The sequence below is a fragment of the Electrophorus electricus genome, chromosome 8 (genome assembly GCF_041902795.1).
Source record: "Electrophorus electricus isolate QZ-2024a chromosome 8, ASM4190279v1, whole genome shotgun sequence".
In the NCBI taxonomy this organism is placed as follows: domain Eukaryota; kingdom Metazoa; phylum Chordata; class Actinopteri; order Gymnotiformes; family Gymnotidae; genus Electrophorus; species Electrophorus electricus.
This window is the reverse complement of record NC_137504.1, coordinates 22,268,739-22,287,200: the sequence shown is the minus strand read 5'-3', so window position 1 is coordinate 22,287,200 and position 18,462 is coordinate 22,268,739. Positions and strand designations below refer to the sequence as shown.

The 18,462-nt window shown below is 44.4% G+C and overlaps 2 protein-coding genes across 5 annotated transcripts; both read left to right on the top strand.

Moving 5' to 3' along the window:
* The first annotated feature begins 874 nt into the window (after window positions 1–874).
* Window positions 875–7,998, top strand: stip1 (stress-induced phosphoprotein 1). Its single transcript, XM_035526893.2, has 14 exons — window positions 875–1,026; window positions 2,827–3,036; window positions 3,948–4,089; window positions 4,425–4,563; window positions 4,747–4,912; window positions 5,115–5,241; window positions 5,982–6,084; window positions 6,337–6,457; window positions 6,577–6,673; window positions 6,834–6,958; window positions 7,045–7,081; window positions 7,168–7,271; window positions 7,433–7,605; window positions 7,721–7,998. Exons 1-14 carry the CDS (start codon window positions 1,018–1,020, stop codon window positions 7,791–7,793), a joined length of 1,626 nt encoding a protein of 541 aa, XP_035382786.2. The 5' UTR covers window positions 875–1,017; the 3' UTR covers window positions 7,794–7,998.
* A 3,038-nt stretch (window positions 7,999–11,036) lies between these two features.
* On the top strand, window positions 11,037–18,439 carry fermt3a (FERM domain containing kindlin 3a). 4 transcript variants are annotated; one of them, XM_027017737.3, is made up of 15 exons: window positions 11,245–11,626; window positions 11,906–12,030; window positions 12,496–12,729; window positions 13,002–13,121; window positions 13,727–13,895; window positions 14,461–14,563; window positions 14,771–14,878; window positions 15,060–15,188; window positions 15,338–15,384; window positions 15,474–15,598; window positions 15,899–16,005; window positions 16,441–16,656; window positions 16,820–16,944; window positions 17,143–17,284; window positions 17,435–18,439. In XM_027017737.3, exons 1-15 carry the CDS (start codon window positions 11,565–11,567, stop codon window positions 17,612–17,614), a joined length of 1,992 nt encoding a protein of 663 aa, XP_026873538.2. In that variant the 5' UTR covers window positions 11,245–11,564; the 3' UTR covers window positions 17,615–18,439. The 4 variants fall into 4 exon arrangements, with proteins under 4 accessions (XP_081574959.1, XP_081574958.1, XP_026873538.2 ...); XM_081718833.1 differs by lacking the exon at window positions 11,245–11,626 and adding an exon at window positions 11,037–11,190 and having other exon boundaries at window positions 15,474–16,005; XM_081718832.1 differs by having other exon boundaries at window positions 11,240–11,626; window positions 15,474–16,005.
* Window positions 18,440–18,462: the final 23 nt, after the last annotated feature.

Genomic DNA, 18,462 nt, shown 5'->3' with positions numbered 1-18,462 from the left:
GGCAATGTGACAGTTTGGCACAGGAAATATGAATGGCTAAAGGTAAAATGGTAATAGTTAAACACTAAACTGAAGCAGTACTGTCTAAGCTTTGACAGAAATGCTGTAATAATAAAAGGCTTCCTGTCCCACACATTTGTGATAGCTGAAGAGAATTAGGGGATATGTTTTGAACATGATAGGGCATGTTAACCTCCTAAAACGTATGCTATGGAGCCAATATTTAAATTTTACATTTATATTGTTAGTTCACTTATGTGCTGAAATAATAAAAGATGGCACTTAGCTAAATGCATCTAAGCTTATTTGAGATATGAATATTTAAAAGGTCTATCTTTTATTGAAAAAAGCGATTCCCACTCATAAAATACCAAATATCAAATACCAAATTGGTAAATGTAATTAATGCATTATTAATAATATACTATTAATAATAACGTCCCTTCAGGAAATTGAACCAGTAGACCCACTGCTAACACATCTCTGGAGTTCATTAATAACAGCAGGAAATGTGTATTCGTTTCTCGAAGCATCTTCAGATGTCCAGCATGAACAAGAATCTTCCTGCCGCTTCAACATGAAATAACCAATCAGAAACAAAAGCGCATGTCAAGCGAGGAGGAAACGTAAGCGCCTCAAGCACGGCACTTCACTTCCCCCGTTTGTAGTGGGTTGCCAAGATAAGTACATAAAAGGGTAACTGTTCCGGATGTCAGAAAATTCTCGAAAAACTTTTACTTTATGTTTGGTAGTTATATAACTCCAATGAAACATCCCTTTAAACACTGGTAATTGGTATACTACGTAAATATTATTCTTGTATTGAAAATTCTATACTTAAAGGTGTGGTAAAAATATGTATTTGCTATCAAGACAGTTTTTGAGAAGAAACTAGGCCAAGAAGGTATATTGATACAAAATCTGGCAACCCCGTTTTCGGGCGTATTGATATTGTGCGGTGGGCGGCGCGTCTCTGCTGTCGTCTCACAGTAGTTTCTGGAACCTCATGGTTGCACCATGGAGAAAGTAAGTACGAAGTTGCCTGTAAATTGATACTATGTTCAAATGAAATTCGTCTTGTTACGGGATCGTTGCTCGGTAACACGTGTTTAACTAGGTTATTTTTAAGGTAGGTGACTAGAGCTTTCAGACTCTTGTCAGTTGTCTAGTAAGCCGAGCTAACTTAACTAGCTCGCTGTGCTAACCTAGGTGACGGGCACTGCAGTAATCGCATTGTTAGCCACAGCTCAAATTGGTCAGCTCGCCAGCAGAGGCAACGCCAGTACTGGAAACGTATTCTTTTAACAGTAGCTAGCTGTGCGAATATGTGCGTAATATCGCAATGGAAATATTACTGCGCCCCTGTGAGACGTGAGGCCAGAAGACCAGTGTAACGCTAGCTGGCTAGCTAGATCGTTGCTAAGGTATCCCGGGATGCCTCGGTGGCTGTAGCTCTTGCACCGGGCTGAGGCATATTTTAGGTGTCCTTGTGTTCTTAGTTCAGTAGCTATAGGCTACTGTAGCTAGCTGCAGTTTATTTACAAAAGATTGGATATCAATGTAAATTTTGGATTAGTAAAATAGGTGAATTAACATAGCTGAGATGTCGACTTCAGAAACATAGCTAACTAGTTAGCTAAGATAGCTAACGTCGTCTCTCGCTGTTTTAACCCCTCTTAGCTAGCTAGCTAGTTAATATTCTTTAATATTGAATATTCTTTTAAAAAATAATTTTCTGTTTAGTTAGTTAATGCTCTGAAATTGCCTTCCCAGTCTCAGCTAGCTAGTTAGCAAATGAAGGCACTGTAGACAGCTAAAATTATATAGCTAGCTAGTTTAAATATGTGTTTCGCTCATTAAATCATGAGGTAGAGCAAAAGTAACATTCATTATAGTGTGGATTAACCCTTTGACTTTGGCTGGCTTTTGCAAAAAAAATAAATAAATAAGCGAATGGATTAGTCTAGCAGTCTTCAGGTTGTGAATAGATGGAATGTGATTGCTGGCAGTGATCACCTGTCAGTGGCATTTGTGATTAAAGTACTTGGAACAGGTGTAGCAGCCACTGCAGCTTGGTGAAAAAATGAGCACCAAAGAGAGATTTGGTCAGATATCGCCGCATCTGCAACCAGACGTTGCTCAGTTTACATGTAAGGTTATGAAGCACAATTACTGAGTCTGTGAGGAGTGCATTTTAAATTTGTTCATGCACTGTAAGGTCTGTGGGCAGATGTCACTGTATCTGACCTGTTTAAATTGCAGTGCAATAGAATTTCAGCGTCTGCTATCTTATGCTTCATGTAGCCTTCTACGTGGAGTCCTGGTAGAAGTGCTGGGATATGGTCATTAATAGAAATGCCTAAATCTTCATTTAAATATCCTTCTACAGTTCACTGTTTTAGGAAACCATGCTCACCTATTCAATTGGATGGTCTAATAAGTAGCTTAATATTTTAATTGCTTTAATTAGAATCACCATCGTCTGCTTGAACATGTAATATTCTATGTGGTTAGAACAGCCTGTGATTTAAAAAAAAAAAAAAATTCTTCTTTAAATGAAGTCAGTTATTTCTTAAAGTGCCTTGTGCTATAGGAAACCCTGTTGTGCCAAGTTCTGTTTTTGCTCTTGTGGTTCAAAGTGTTTTAGGGGCATAACTACAGTGTGGTCTCATTTGCTCCATTGTGTCTAATCCCTTTCAAAGTTCATTCGCAGTTTTCTGTATTTCTTTTAAATAAGTAACAAATAATCTGAGAGAATACAATTTTCCTTCTCTCTGTGTCTTTTTTTACATTTTTTTTGTTTTAACTGTGACCTCCTGCCCTCAGGTATCTCAACTAAAAGACCAGGGGAATAAGGCGCTGAGCGCGGGGAAGATTGACGAGGCGGTGCGCTGCTACACGGAGGCCCTGGCACTTGACCCAGCCAACCACGTCCTCTTCAGCAACCGCTCTGCCGCCTACGCCAAGAAGGGTGAATATGACAGTGCGCTCAAGGACGCCTGCCAGACCATCAAGCTCAAGCCCGACTGGGGCAAGGTGAGCGACTTCAGCCGTCGCTCCGGAAAGGCAGTACTTTCCACCTTTCGGGTCTACTCATGCAAGCCGCACGTGCCGCGAGCTTCCGACCTTTTGCGTGCTGGCTTTGTGAGCCTTCACGGCAGTGTTTATAAATGGATCGATGGTCACAGAATTATCCCAGGAGATGAAGGTGTTGGAGTCAGGCTAGTGCTGTTTTAGATTCTTTTTGGCTCACCAGGTAGAGGAGGCACAGCATGGTCTTGGTAGCCCCAAGGTCATTGGTTTGATTCCCAGGGAGCACACACATGCAACGCATTTTATTTTTATTTTCCATAAAAATATATAAAACCTCGAAGATTTAGTTATAGCATAACAAAAAGGGTAGTCTTTAAAACCTGGCTTTTGAAAGTCGTTTCAGAAAATATTTTTAACAGCTAAATAGATGTTTTCAAAGCAAGACCAGCCTAGTTTAACTGCACCACCCATTCACTGCACAGCATCTTTCACACAAGTGACAACAGCAGGACATCTGAAGTGTGCAGATTGTTCCCATTACGTGCCAGCAAGTTGGAGTTACGTTCCATTAAAGCTGCTATCCACAATTAGTGAAAACAATGGGTTTTGGGTGAAATCCACCCATATAAACACTAACCCAGCTAAGTATGATGTTAATGGGAGAGCAGCGATTACAACTCACAGGCAACAAGGCATTTATTGCAGACTTAAAAGCTAACCACTTTGTGTCTACTGCTGACTTGGTTCGATACCGGCCCACTTCACAGATGTGCTGAAACCCCTCGCACGTGTGTGTTTCAATAATGTAGCTAAGTCAGTCAGTCAACAGTAGATGCTGAAAGAGGCATTTTTGTTATCAAAGCTGGCGACAGCAAACTCACTCTAACAAACCTACCCCACCCCCCCAATTTCAGGGTTACTCACGAAAAGCTGCAGCCTTGGAATTTCTTGGGAGATTCGAGGACGCTAAAGCAACCTATCAAGAAGGTCTCAGAAAAGAGCCGTCGAATCAGCAACTAAAGGAGGGGCTTCAGAACATCGAGGCGCGGCTAGCGGGTATAGACATTTTACAGCCTTTGCAACAAATGGGTGTTTATAGAAAACAAAGTACTTCAACAGTTTGCGTCATTTCCCAACAATTTTCATTCTTCTTTGGTTGCTTTTTATTGATTTTGGACTTCTTCAGACTCTGCATCCAACCCCCCCCCCCCCCCCCCCCCAGAAACCTCACCCTACATGCACACTTGGTGGTATATACATGCAAAATAATTAATTGTTTTTTATGCCCTAGGTATATCAAATGTTAGCTGTGGCATATTGAGTTCCACAACCTGTTATCCTCCTCTGCCCCGCCCCCCCCCGCCCCACTCTCTGAATGATTCCCACTCCAGAGAAGAAGATCATGAACCCGTTCGCCGTACCCAACCTGTATGAGAAGTTGGAGGCAGACCCTCGCACACGAGCCCTTCTGACCGACCCCAGCTACCGCGAGCTGCTGGAGAAACTCCAGAAGCCGTCTGAGCTCGGCACGTAAGTCCCGCCCTCCCTCGCACACTCCTTGCATGCTGCGTCCACTACAGCTCCTCCGCCTGCGTCTCAATCGAGGACACCCCCAGCCCAGCACACCTTAAGCACGTTGTACTTCTGTGTTTGTGCATGAGACGGTCATTTTTGGTCATTTCTCGCGCGCGCTCTCGCTCGCGTTCTGTACAGGAGGTTGCAGGACCCGCGGGTGATGACCACTCTCTCTGTGCTGCTGGGCTTGGACCTGGCTGGCATGGATGAAGACGACGAGCCGGCCCCACCCCCTCCACCCAAACCCAAAGAGACAGCCCCGCCTCCTCCCAAAGAGGAAGACCTTCCAGAGAACAAGAGATTGGTATGAACTTTGCTTGTTAAAAAAATAAAATTAAAATAAAATTTGCATGTAGATCCCAAAACTGTATAACCTCCATTACTGCGAGTAAAGTTCAGTCCGTCATTTTAAAGCAACCAAGATTTTAACACGGGTGCAAGCGAAGGTTTGGTAAACCATGTGAGCAGATGATGGCTAACGTGCAGACCTTCGCTCCTTCGTGCAGGCGTTGAAGGAGAAGGAGCTGGGGAACATGGCGTACAAGAAGCGGGACTTTGAGGTGGCCCTCAGGCACTATGAGGAGGCCTGCAAGCATGACCCCACCAACATGACCTACCTGTCCAACCAGGCCGGTAAGTGCCTGCAGCAGAGCGCTCCTCCCCTCGGCCCCGCCATCCTTACCCGCGCGCCATCCACGCGAGCAGCTGTGCGGGTGCTGAGCAAGCTTCTCTCCCAGCCCGCCTCCAGTTGCTGCATACGTAACCCCCCGGTCAGTGCAGCTGTGGGTTTTGTTTTGGGTCCCCCCCCCTCCCCCCCCCATCGCTGTCAGGATGCTAATTGGCAGACGTGTTTGTGCGGCTCCGTCATGCTCACAGGGCCCTTTTAGCCCTGGTGAACAGAGCGGCAATTTTCAGGTCACGAATATTCACGCTTTGAGCTCTGTATATGCTCCCATGTGCCGTCTGCCAAGGGAGGGGTGGGAAGGACGGATTAAATGCTGAATCAAAGACGCAGCCTCCCGCACCCATCCCTGCACCCACCACCATGTTCTCGTACCCAGAAGATGTCTTGTGCAACATGAAACGGTTTCTTGAGCATGAGAAGGCATTTGATTTTGATCGGTGTCTTTTTGAGGAAACGACAAAGTCTGCAAAGCCTTTATTAAGTATGCTGGACTTTTTCATACTTGGTGTAAAGGCCACTACTACGGCTGTAATAACATAAGTGTTCTAGTCATTCTGAAGAGCAGTTGTTTCTAAAACGTTGACTACACGTTTTGTAAATTGCTTTTCATTTGGGGGGGCTTCTGTAAAAGTGATAAAGGTGGCGGTGTGTTTTTTATTTTTAAGTTTTTCGTTTTTTCTCTTTTCAGCTGTGTTCTTCGAGAAGGGGGAGTTTGACAAGTGTAGAGAGCTCTGTGAGAAAGCCATTGATGTGGGGAGAGAGAATCGCGAGGACTACAGACAAATTGCCAAGTGGGTACTTCCACGTGCGCGTGAGAATCGCAGACAGGGCCGTGCGTCCGTCAGTTCTGCTGCCGCCACATTTATGGAACATAACTTCAGCTTCATTAGTTAGACTCGTTTAATCCACACACACATCTAGTCTCCACCTTCACACAGAAGCCCTGCTTGTGAGGGGTGGCTCACAGCAAACGGAATATTTGACATAACGGTAATGTTTCAAGCCGTTGCTGTTGCCTGACGTTCCTCTGTTGTGTGTCTTAGGGCCTATGCCAGGATTGGCAACTCTTACTTCAAGGAGGAGAAGTATAAAGAAGCCATTCAGTCCTTTAACAAAAGCCTGACTGAGCACCGCACACCCGAGGTGCTGAAGAAGTGCCAGCAGGTTTGTGTGCCACGCTGAGCCGTGTGTGTGATTTTGGATGTGCTCTTGATCTTGATGTGAAGTGACAGAGAGGGTTTGTGCACAGTCTAGGTGAGTGTGTGTGTCCGTGTCCCGTACAGGCAGAGAAGATTGTGAAGGAGCAGGAAAAGATGGCCTACATTAACCCTGAGTTGGCACTGGAAGAGAAGAACAAGGGCAATGAAGCCTTTCAGAAAGGTGTGTCAAAAGTGCAGTGTTGCTAAGGAAAACCGGTGTCCACACAGTTGCATCTGAATCGCTCCGTTTTCTGGTTTCACATCACCTTACAGCAAACCTGCCATCATGTATTTAGAAAAACAGGTGGTGGTGTTGCAGTTTGAACTCTGTGTGTGTTTAGGTGACTATCCCGTGGCCATGAAACACTACACCGAGGCCATAAAGAGGAACCCCAATGACGCCAAACTCTTCAGTAACAGGGCGGCCTGCTACACCAAACTGCTGGAGTTCCAGCTAGCGCTCAAGGTATACATGCACAGGCTCCCCCATTGCTCTGCCCCTCCCACACGAGCTTGTCCCATCCTGAGTCCCGTTTTGCGTGTCTTGCACAGGATTGTGAGGAGTGCATCAGACTGGACCCCACCTTCAGTAAGTGCCCACCCTCCACTTGGCCACTTCAGGCTCGTTCCGAGACGTGGCTTGTTTATTTAGCGATCGTCTCCCCTCGTGTGCAGTTAAAGGGTACACGCGCAGGGCAGCTGCCCTGGAGGCCATGAAGGACTTCTCCAAAGCCATGGACGCCTACCAGAAAGCCCTGGAGCTGGACCCCAACTCCAAGGTACAGCGTAATTAAAGATTATAACAGACGGCCGGGTGCATGTGCTTCTCTGCACGGAAGCCACGCTTTTTGTGTTGGGGCACGGAGCCCCATGGTGTGTGTGTGTGTGGGTTTTTGGGGGTTTTTTTTAGCTCTCAATCTGTCTCTGTGTGTGTGTTTAGGAGGCCACAGAGGGCCTGCAGCGCTGCGTGGTGAGCCAAGCGGTGCGGAACGACAGCCCAGAGGAGGTGAAGCGGCGGGCCATGGCTGACCCCGAGGTGCAGCAAATCATGAGTGACCCCGCCATGCGCATGATCCTGGAGCAGATGCAGAAGGACCCGCAAGCCCTCAGCGAGTAAGAGCCGCATGCAGCCCCGGGGCCTCGCCTCACCTTTTAACACGCCGTCCGCCTGCCCGTTCTTCAGCCTTCGTTTTTCAGCTTGTTTCCTGTTCTCCCTCACCTTTTGCAGTCATTTGAAGAACCCAGTCATTGCTCAGAAGATACAGAAACTGATAGATGTCGGTCTCATAGCCATCCGGTGATCGCTGAGCACAGGAGACCAAGGGATACCACCATCAAAATCAACACCACACACAAGAGGGAAGATGGATTTTCATTCCAACAAACTCTAGCTCACCAAATTGTACACTTGTCTGTATTCTAATGCGATAGGGTTTTAATTTCCCCTTCATTTAAATGTACGGCCTTAAATTGGTATTCATTAAACATGTTATGGGAAATATGTAACACGCAATACTGCATTTGATTCTTTACAGAGCACACCACTCTCAGTGCTACTCATGACCCTTGAGGTGTTTTTTGTATTTTATTGTACTGTTAAGATAGAATGCAAAGAGGATTTAATTCGTCAGTGTCATGCTACTGACACACTGGCGAAGGGCCGATCAGTATAGTAACGTTTTTTTGTCATCCGGTCACAGTCAGGCTTTTTCTTTTTTGTTGGAACTCTCCCTGCCACTGGCCCCAACTATTCTGAACTGCTGTCTCAATCTCAGAACAGCATCACGTAATGACCTTTCCTAGAGGCAGTGTTGAACTGTACAGCGTTGTCATTCAGTGCAACTCAGGTTTTGCCTGTAGGAGGGGGAGGGGCGACTTCGGCCAATTCATACTGAAATTCAGGGTTTCCATCTATCGGACATCGCTGAGTGATCTGCACTTTTATTCTGAGAAGTCCATGCTGGCAGTGTAATCCCACTCATGGGAGGGGGAACACCTTGAGTTCCACACTTATGTCTGGATCCGGAACAAGCTGTGCAGTTTCCTACACCATACCGGGGGGGAAGACGTTCATCACCAGCATGTCTGCTTATTTGATTTAGAACAAGAATGACTTGCTTGTATTTGAAAGGCTAGGAGAGGAAAGTTAAAAACTGATCCTAGACCAGCACTCTTGGGTGTGACCTCGGGTTATCAACTTATCAGACTTTTCATGTTATAGGTCCAATAGAATATTGTTGCCTTTTGCAGAAATACACTCTCTAATGGGGTTTCCTCGAGTCCAGCATGGAGGATGTCTTGTAATTCAGAAGGTCAGCATCAGTTTACAGACACAGTGGCCTCTGAGTGTTTGAAGATGCACAGTCCAGTCTTCGTGTCTGTCTGTGGGGCTCAGAAAAGCCCCTGCTGTTTTCTGTCTCCAATTTGCTTCAGTACAGCAGGGCACATCCTTGTGAATGTTTTTAGCTACTGTCACAATGTCTCACAATGTCTCTTCACTTCAGTAAACTGACTTTTGTGCCAGGGCATCCAAAATGAATCTAGTTGAGGTTCTCCTCAGTTGCTGTGAGATTGCAGGACAAAATGGCTCTCAACACTCAATTTGTAGCCTCGGGTCGCTTCTTAAGATAGCCCTGACTTTCTGCATAATGCATGAAACTTCCTGTAATAGCTTCTATAAGTAGTTTTGGATGTGTAGATAGGAAGTACTTCACAAAAATGACTGTTTTGAATTATGCAAACAAAGTGTTGTTTTGTTATAAATTTTGATGAAATTTGACTTAGAAAATGTAACATTTGACAGCATTAGATTGATGCCAGTCATGTGGTGGTATTTACCTCTGAAATTTATCAAAATCTGTTTCTAACTTGCCCAATGAAATGAACAAGAGGGGTAAAAAACAAAAACATATCTACATTTCCAGCATCGTGAGTTTCATTTGGTACGTCTGTCCGCTTACAGGACCCTCCACACTTACTGGCACCTTTTTCATCTAATGTTTGTGTTCAGCACCATGAAAATGCCATACTAAGGTAATGCTTCCTGCACAGCTCCTTTGCCAGGATAACACGGCTAATATTTGACGCGAGAACACCTAGCAAGAGTGCTTGAGATCTTCCCTCCAGGCACTGCTGAGTTCTTTTTAGAGGTTTTCATTCTTGCTAGTGCCTTTCCTGGTCACACCACAGAGCGTCACTGTCGTATAGTTCAGGGTGTTTGGAAGGACACTGTTAAAGTTTGGTGGTAATTAAGTCGTTTTTGTGAGGTCATGTCCAGGTGCTGTTGGAGAATCAACCCAGTAAAGTTTTACAGCCACAGCTGTAAATAACCGCATTATATAACCGCATCCATCATTTGTCAATGGCAAGTCCACAAGGCCAAAAACCTCTAGTTTGGTCCCAGCCAATCTGCACTAAACCTGATTTCCAGCAATGCCCTATTAAAATTTTCCAAGGACTGGTGTTTGATCACAAACTGAGACCTTGTGACATAAAGATCTAGCCAGCAAATGTGGTTCTCTGGATCTAATCATGGCTGCATTTTTTTGTATCTCAAACCATCATCCTTACAGGGTGTCAGAGGACATGATATCCAAGCATCCTGATGTCATTTTCGGTTGTACTTACAACCCTACCGCTGTAGTTTCTGAATAGCTGAAACCAGCCACTTTATTGGGAACCTTAGATGTATACTCACAAACCACTATAAGAAGCACACCTCATTCAGAAGCTGTAGAGTGGCTGTTGCCGTACAGTTTATCAGCCATCCTCAACACCATGTTGCCACAGGACCGCCCGCTAACGAGACGCACTGGTATATGTGTGTCAAGCACAGCCGTCTTTTATGCGTCAGTGTCCTGCTGTCATGGGGACGGGTTGCCCCCCAGAATTTCCAGCCAACAGCGATCCAGTGGTCAAAAACTGACTGAGGATGAAGAATTGGACACTAGCTAGCACACATTGTGCATAGTAGCAATAATGTTATAAATGTTAATAATGCTATAAGAACTTTTTAATTCTTAAAAATAATTAATTGTTAATAAAGTGGGTGATGAGTCTGAAATTCAGCAGTAAATGGGCTTATAGTGAAAGACTCATTCAGTCTTAGTAATTAAGGTGGTAATTACAGTATTTGGCCAAGAGTGGGTGCTGTCTACCCAGTCAGCCCCTACTGCTTCATTTTTGCCATTTTTCTGTTAATTGAGGATAGATTGTTTGCAGTAATAGTTCAAAAGGTATTTTTGCATCTTCCCTATTGAAGTACATTTCTCAGAAATAAATCCTGACAGTTTTTACTGTTTTGACTCCATCCCTTTGTATTTTAATTTTAATTTAGTGACATCTGTTTTGTTTGTTTTCTCATTGCATTTTACTTGCAATGACGGTAATCAGCTTCAGCCTTTTTCAGAGCTGATCACAAAAGAAAACAGGATGCACCTTAGTAAGAGGAAAGGAAAGCCTGCTCTCTGAATAGCAGAAACCCTTAAGAAACAAGCAAAAAGGGGAACAGACTTTCACAGCCGTGTGAAACCGAGAGAGAGAGAGAGAGATAGATAGATAGAGAGATAGAGATAGAGAGAGAGAGAGTGAGTGTGTGTGACTAGAGGAAGTAGCTTCAGAGATCAAGCTGTGGAAGAGAGTGGTAGAGACCTATAGGGCGTCGTCTGTTAAACACAGTTCTTCAGTACCATAAACAAGGTAAGCAGTGAGTGTTAAAAGGGAGGGATAAATTGTGTGTGTGTGTGTGTGTGTGTGTGTGTGTGTGTGTGTGTATGTGTGTGTGTGTGTGTGTGTGTGTGTGTGAGTGTGTGTGTGTGTGTGTGTGTGCACTTGCTGGTTACAGTAATGTAGAGGGAATAGCTCCGGTTAGGCCCAGATCTCATGCACATGCAAATTCTCTTGGTCCTGATCACTGGTGTATTCCTGTAACTGAACTGATAGATGAAGCTCTGAGCAGGACCTGTAGCGACTACTTGTGTTAAGGGCTTTAGATTTGACTCTGTTGATGGGTACAATTATAATTAAAAGTTGTTATACTTTTCACTTGTGGGCATACAACGGACCATTCAAGCATGCCTCCCTTAACGTGTGCCGTGGGAGAAGCATGGTCCAGAGAACTTTGCCCACCGTTTTTGTAAGCCAATGCCTAATCTATGGTTATTTTAAAATATAGCAACCAGATTTACATATTACATGACAGAAAAGCCCACACAATTTTTACATTTTTTTATTCCTCACTTTTTTCTTAACTTTTCTCTTGCATGTAGTACACAGTGAAAAGGAAGTGGGCAGATCATATAGTGAAATGTAAAACTTTTGAAAGTAAGTGTTCCCTTCGTTCTCTCTCCTTCTCTCCCTCTCTCCCTCTCTCCTTCACTCCCTCTCTCCCTCTCTCCCTGTTTCTGTGGTTAAGCATGGCATCGTGGGACCTGTCCGTAAGCGTTGAGGAATTGGGCGTTGAGGCTCCTCCTCTCAAAATTAGCGTCACTTCTGACCTTCATATCGGGGGAGTCATCCTGAAAGTTGTGGAAAAAACAGGTATGATTTGACATTTAAATATAAATTTGGAAATGCCTGACAGGCTAGTTTACCTTTTCAAATATGAAACCATAATAAAACCAGACAGTGGCCAGAACGGGTTTATTCTTCTGAAATAGACCAAGAATTATGAAGTATGTAGGTTTTAGCACTGTAGAGTCAATGGGATTTCCTTGGGTTATAAGTTTAATGTGACAACTGTAATTATTGATATGGGAATATGTCTTTAGAAGTGAGGCTAATGTCCCTGATCTGGATATTCTAGCCCTATATGATCCCTACCCTTGTTGGGGACACAGAGTAAGAATTTCCACTAAATAAAATAAACCCCATTAAGATTGTAAATAATCCTAGTCTCAATCTGAGCGCAGGGACCCTGCGCTTCCACAAAAGAATCTAATCCCTCTAATATTGTAAATAATCCCAATGTTAATATGAGCATTGGGCCCATGTGCTCTTCAACAGAGATTAAGAAAGACTGGTCAGACCACGCGCTGTGGTGGGAGCAGAAGCAGCAGTGGTTGCTCAAGCCGTCATGGACACTGGACAAGTGTGGCATCCACGCGGACGCCCGCCTATGCCTCACCCCCCAGCATAAACCCCTGCGCCTGGTCATGCCCAATCTTGCCACCCTCAGGCTGCGGGTCTGCTTCTCGAGTCCCATGTTCCACACCGTGATAGGCATCTGCAAACTACTGAGTGAGTGACCGTGCACAGGACTGTGTGGGAGGGGTGTGCGTGCGTGCGTGCGTGCGTGCGTGTGCATGAAAGAGAAAGGTGAGGGCCATTTAAGGAAATCCAGCCTGTACAGTGTAATGCATATGATGCTTAATTGCTGCAGACCTATAGCAATGTTCCTTAATTGAGCATGTTCCAGAAGCTTCTAAACGCCATCTAAAGACACACACATTTCACAGCGTTTACTTTCTTCCTTTTTTCACACCTTTCCCCTGATCACGGACCTCACACAGATATTCGTCACCCAGAAGAGCTGTCACTTCTCTGGCCAGTGGAAGAGAAGAAGAAGAAGAAACAGAAAGATGCAGATGTTAACGAGGTGTATGACATTACCAGTGCACCGCTGCCCACAAGTAGGTTCATTTAAGATGGACTCATGTTCAAATTGGCCAACCGATATGGTCAGTTTGGAACAAGTTCTGAGCCACCACGATTCCCGGTGAAAATACATGTACTTTAAGGGAATGTGGTTTGGTGTGGCATTTAGGAAACGCTCAAATCCAGAGCGACTTACAAAAGTGCTTTGTCATTTACTCATAGAATACATCCTAGCCAGTAGAATAGGTTAGAGTCCAAGATACCAATGAACTAGAATACTGTAGAAATACACGGATCAATGCTGACACCTAGAAGTACAAAATACATAAGCTTTGTCTCAGACAACAATTAGTGCAATAAACAAAAGAGCAGTCAACATCAGTGTAGTAAACAATACCCTAAAATAAGTACTAGTTTCAGTTAGTCAACATAGGAGCAGGGTCAGTGGTCATTTTTAATATTCCACGAATAGATGGGTCTTCAATTGGCTGTAGGTTTTATATACGAGGGATATGATTGCCTGTACGTTTTATATATGAAGGACATGATTGGCTTTAGGTTTTATATGAGGGACATGATTCACTTTAGGTTTTATATACGAGGGACATGATTGGCTTTTCTACACGATCTGAAACGGCAGGTTCCATTGACAAGCTGGCCAATGACATGCCCGCATTCTTCGCCAACTCACCTGAGACAGAAGCTGTGTACAAAATGCTGTCAGTCAGCCAACCAGCGCCGGCCCCGGAGACTATCGCTAAGATGAACCGGCCAACAACGAAGGTGGACAAAGCGCAAATTAACAGCAGGTTGGACAAAAAAAAAAATAAAATAAAACAACAACTTAAAAAACCTTAATTAAAAAAAAAAAACTAAATGTAAAGCAGTATGAACCTAAAGACACAGTAATGTCAAAACTACTATGTTTGCTACATTGTTCTAACTACTGAGAATATTTATTATTCATTTAACACACACCAAGTGCAATTCACATGATGTGCCATTGCATTAACCATTTCTGTGGTCTAGAAATAAATGCCATAACATCTGGTCAGACCTTTTCTAAGTAGGAAGGAGCTATCGCTCCTCAAACACTACAGCATTTTACAGAGATTTTGCATTTCAAGTCAGTAGTACCAACATCTTTGCTCCACCTGGTGACCATCCTGCACTGTCAATCAGTTAACTCCGTTAACTCCACCAACAGAAACTCGTGACTTGGAATTTAATTTGACGGTGATGTGTGCCTGTGCAAAAACCTGTGCAGTAAAATGGTTTTTACAAAGATGTTTTCATACCTACAGTATATGACAGTATGGCACACATTGCGTGATATGGCTATGCTGCAAGGTCATACTGTCTCTCTGTTTGTAGGTGGCTGGACTCATCTCGCTCTCTACTGCAGCAGGGAGTCAAAGAGAACGACAAGTTGCTCTTCCGCTTCAAGTACTACAGCTTCCACGACCTGGAGCCACAGGTGAGATCCCGCCTCACTGCAGTGCCGTGATAACGGACTCCCTTGTGCTGTGCTGAGCCCCATGCATTTCTGTTAACAGTTAACTTGATTAGTGGCATATCTGTCTTGGGCTGGCTAAGAAGTAGCTGTTGGCCATCGTTTGTTCTCGGTCGTCCTGAGCGTTCGTTAACGCTGGCTCCCAACTGCACTGCGGGTCTCTCCATGCAGTCCGACGCGGTACGTTTGACTCAGCTGTACGAGCAGGCCAAGTGGGCCATTCTGCTGGAGGAGATTGACTGCACAGAAGAGGAGATGATGCTCTTCGCTGCCCTGCAAGTAAATAAATCCACTCCCCGTCTGTGACAGGCTGTGGGAGATGAAAATGTTCTCTGCTTGTCATGGTTGTTACGTGATGCTAAGATTAAAGGGATGAATGGGGGTGGGGCTTCCTAAGTCAGCGGTCTTATTAATCTTTAAGCGTGTGTGTGTGTGTGTATGTGTGCATGTGCTCCTCTAGTACCACATAGGGAAGGTTTCCCTGACAGAACAACTGGTGGCGACATGTCCGGCCATGGACGACCTAGACTCAGCCTTGCAGTGTCTAGAGGTGAAGATGGAAGAGGAATACAGCGCAGAAGAGATGCTGGTGGGTATGAGGCTGCTCTGTACCTCCAGAGGCAGGCTGTGGAAGCACACCGGTAAAATCTGATTTCAGGCAGTGCGCAGGGGTTAGGCAGCGCAAGGAGCTGGAAACGTTTAGCTTTTGCGTCACGTCATATTTGCACTTCCTCTCAGGACACGATGACGGCACCGGAGCTGCACGACTATCTGAAGATTTTCAGGTGGGACTCGAGCGTTCTCGCCCGACTCGTACATTCACTTTTTGATGAAAGCGCACCAGTGAATAAAAACACCATTCACATCTCCTCAGACCAAAAAAACAGACGCTCAAGAAGTATAAGCAGTTCTGGTTCACCTTCAAGGATATGTCCATTTCCTACTATAAAAGCAAAGAGGAGAGCTGTAAAGAACCTATACAGCAGATGAATCTCAAAGGTAACGTGCACACCTGGACGCACAGACACATCGCACTACACACTCATGAACACGGCCTCATAAGACATTTTCACATGTACAGTCACACACTCATTCAGTCACATGTACATGTACATGTACAGTCACACACTCATTCAGTCACATGTACATGTACAGTCACACACTCATTCAGTCACATGTACATGTACAGTCACACACTCATTCAGTCACATGTACATGTACAGTCACACACTCATTCAGTCCCAGTGTTCATGAACCTGGTCTTACCAACGACACAAACTAATAAGGCCTCTCCCTCAGGCTGTGAGGTGGCACCTGATGTAAGTGTAGCGACCCAAAAGTTCTGTATAAGATTGTTGATTCCTGAACCAGAGGGCATGAACGAAGTTTATCTCCGCTGTGACAACGTGAGTGGCATTCGTTACAATTATCTTGAGTTTCATATATGCATATAATTCAATGGAACTTAGCATTTGATTTAATACATCAGAAGTAGTCTATACTACTGTAATAGTTAGGACCACTGCCGTATATTGCATTTAATCCATATTTTGAAATAGATATTTATATAGAAGGTATGTGTCTTTGGTCGGGGCGAAATCTCTCCAGATGAGATTTTGCACACCCTGTTTACAACAGAGAAGGAAATGGCTTTTCTTTTTAAATCGCCCAATGAATTCTCCCCATGTAAATAAGCTAGAACATCGTTACTATTTTAGTTAGCTAGCGATGATATTACTTAGCACTTGCTACCTAACTTGGTAGTCAATTCAGACATTTGGAGCTGGCTGGATGTGGTGTTACTCAACTCTGGTGTTGTCTTTCCTCTTCCCATATATCAGGAACAGCAATATAGTAAGTGGATGGCTGCGTGTCGCCTGGCCTCCAAAGGCAAGACCCTGGCGGATGCCTCTTTCTCCACTGAAGTGCAGAGCATTCAGTCCTTCCTGGCCATGCAGAGGACATCGTCCAGCAACAAGGCCGCACAGACTGACGAGAGCATCAACACGCACAGCCTCGTCTCCCCCCGCTACCAGAAGAAGTACAAGCCCAAACAGGTGGCTCCAGAGTTTTAAAGTTTTTAATATGTTGCCAGGCATATTGCAATTGCAGTACAGGAATACAGCAATGAAATCACAATATGACATATTACACGGCTGTAATCGGTGTTTCTGTAGAAATAGACTAACGTCTTTGTGTCCCTGGGCCGATCTCTTTTAGCTGACCCCACGTATCCTGGAGGCGTATCAGAATGTGGCGCAGCTTTCTCTAACAGATACCATCCTGAAGTTCCTGCAGATCTGGCAAGCTTTGCCTGACTTTGGCCTTTCCTACTTCATAGTCAGGTAAGCTTACTGCTCATGTGGGTGCCGGCACTTCCTCCAAATCACAGAGCCCAAGGGCTGGCGCATTGACCATCAAACCAAGAACGGAACAAGGAGGCAGACGTGGTGACTTCTGTGCATCCTGGATGGGACCAGGCCAAGAATGGACTAGGAGCATGTCATCTCCTCTCCCACCACTCTCGATCCGTGTGCCCACAGGTTTAAAGGATGCCGTAAAGACGAGGTGCTGGGTATCGCCAATAACCGCCTGATCCGCATCGACCTAGGTGTAGACGAGGTGGTGAAGACATGGCGCTACAACACAATGAAGCAGTGGAACGTCAACTGGGACATTAAGCAGGTGCGCTTCTCAGTGGCCAGTGTCTCTGTATGTATGTCATCAGTCTATTGACCTGACCAGAGGTTCTTCATCAAGGATCTAATGATCTGCTTGTTCTGTCTCTCTCTCATTTTGCTCTGGCTCTTTGGTACGGCTGGCTTTGGGCACCAGGTTGCCATAGAGTTTAACGGTAACGTGAACATAGCCTTCGGCTGCGTGACGGCCAACTGCAAGATTGTGCACGAGTACATCGGTGGCTACATCTTCATGTCAACCCGGAGCCGGGAGAAAAATAACACGCTGAATGAGGAGCTCTTCCACCAACTGACAGGAGGTCATGAAGCCCTCTGAAACTGTGTGTGTGTGTGTGTGTGTGTGTGTGTGTGTGTGTGTGTGTGTGTGTGTGTGTGTGCATGTGTGTGAGAGACAGACAGACAGTCAAAAGCTTATAAGGGTTATCAAAAATGGATGGAAAAATAATGTAAACATATTTCATAAATAAAGTTAAAATAAAAAAACAAGCTATTCATATATGTTACTTTACACATTCTCGCTTACTAAAGGACTAATTTCTCAGAATGGAACTAATCAAAACTGCTCATTAGTAGCTCGTTAGCCTACATGCCACTTCTGGGGATAGTATGCAGGGTTATGTAATTCAGGTCTAAATCTGACCAATGAAATTAATTTTCCTTTATATTTTCTTATATATAAGAAAATAAATTTCATTGGTATATTGGTGTGTGTGTGTATATATATATATATATATATATATATATATATATATATACACACATACTGCACATTACTGATCAAACTTTTTCTTCATCAAAAGGTCCTAACATCCCTCTGATGGATCAAATGATCCTGAATCTATAAGACAATCAGTATGGCCTTTGTTAGTGAGACATTAAGTTGAAGTTGCCTTCTAAAACTGTTGGAATGAGGCAGAAAAAAATAGTAATCCTGAAAATAGTGTATCCTGATTCCAAAGGGTGAATTTTTTTTTCTATGTGAACCTTACAGTCCAACACTATCGATCCTCATTTAGACAGAGGCTTTTCTTGGATAAATGCATAGAATATCTCTTGTTTGTAGGAATTACCCATGAGGTTACTTATTGGCTGTGAACATGTAAGTGTTGATGGTAATGTGAATAAAACCATAAAATCCTCATTGTCATGTTGCGGTGTTTATCT

Coding starts and splice junctions, on each gene's coding strand:
- stip1 (XM_035526893.2), top strand. Junction 3,037..3,947: donor TCAAGCCCGACTGGGGCAAG/GTGAGCGACTTC, acceptor CCCCAATTTCAG/GGTTACTCACGAAAAGCTGC. Junction 4,564..4,746: donor AAGCCGTCTGAGCTCGGCAC/GTAAGTCCCGCC, acceptor CGTTCTGTACAG/GAGGTTGCAGGACCCGCGGG.
- fermt3a (XM_081718832.1), top strand. CDS start 11,565: ATGCCTCCCTTAACGTGTGCCGTGGGAGAAGCATGGTCCAGAGAACTT. Junction 15,385..15,473: donor GACTATCTGAAGATTTTCAG/GTGGGACTCGAG, acceptor ACATCTCCTCAG/ACCAAAAAAACAGACGCTCA. Junction 16,945..17,142: donor CTTTCCTACTTCATAGTCAG/GTAAGCTTACTG, acceptor GTGTGCCCACAG/GTTTAAAGGATGCCGTAAAG.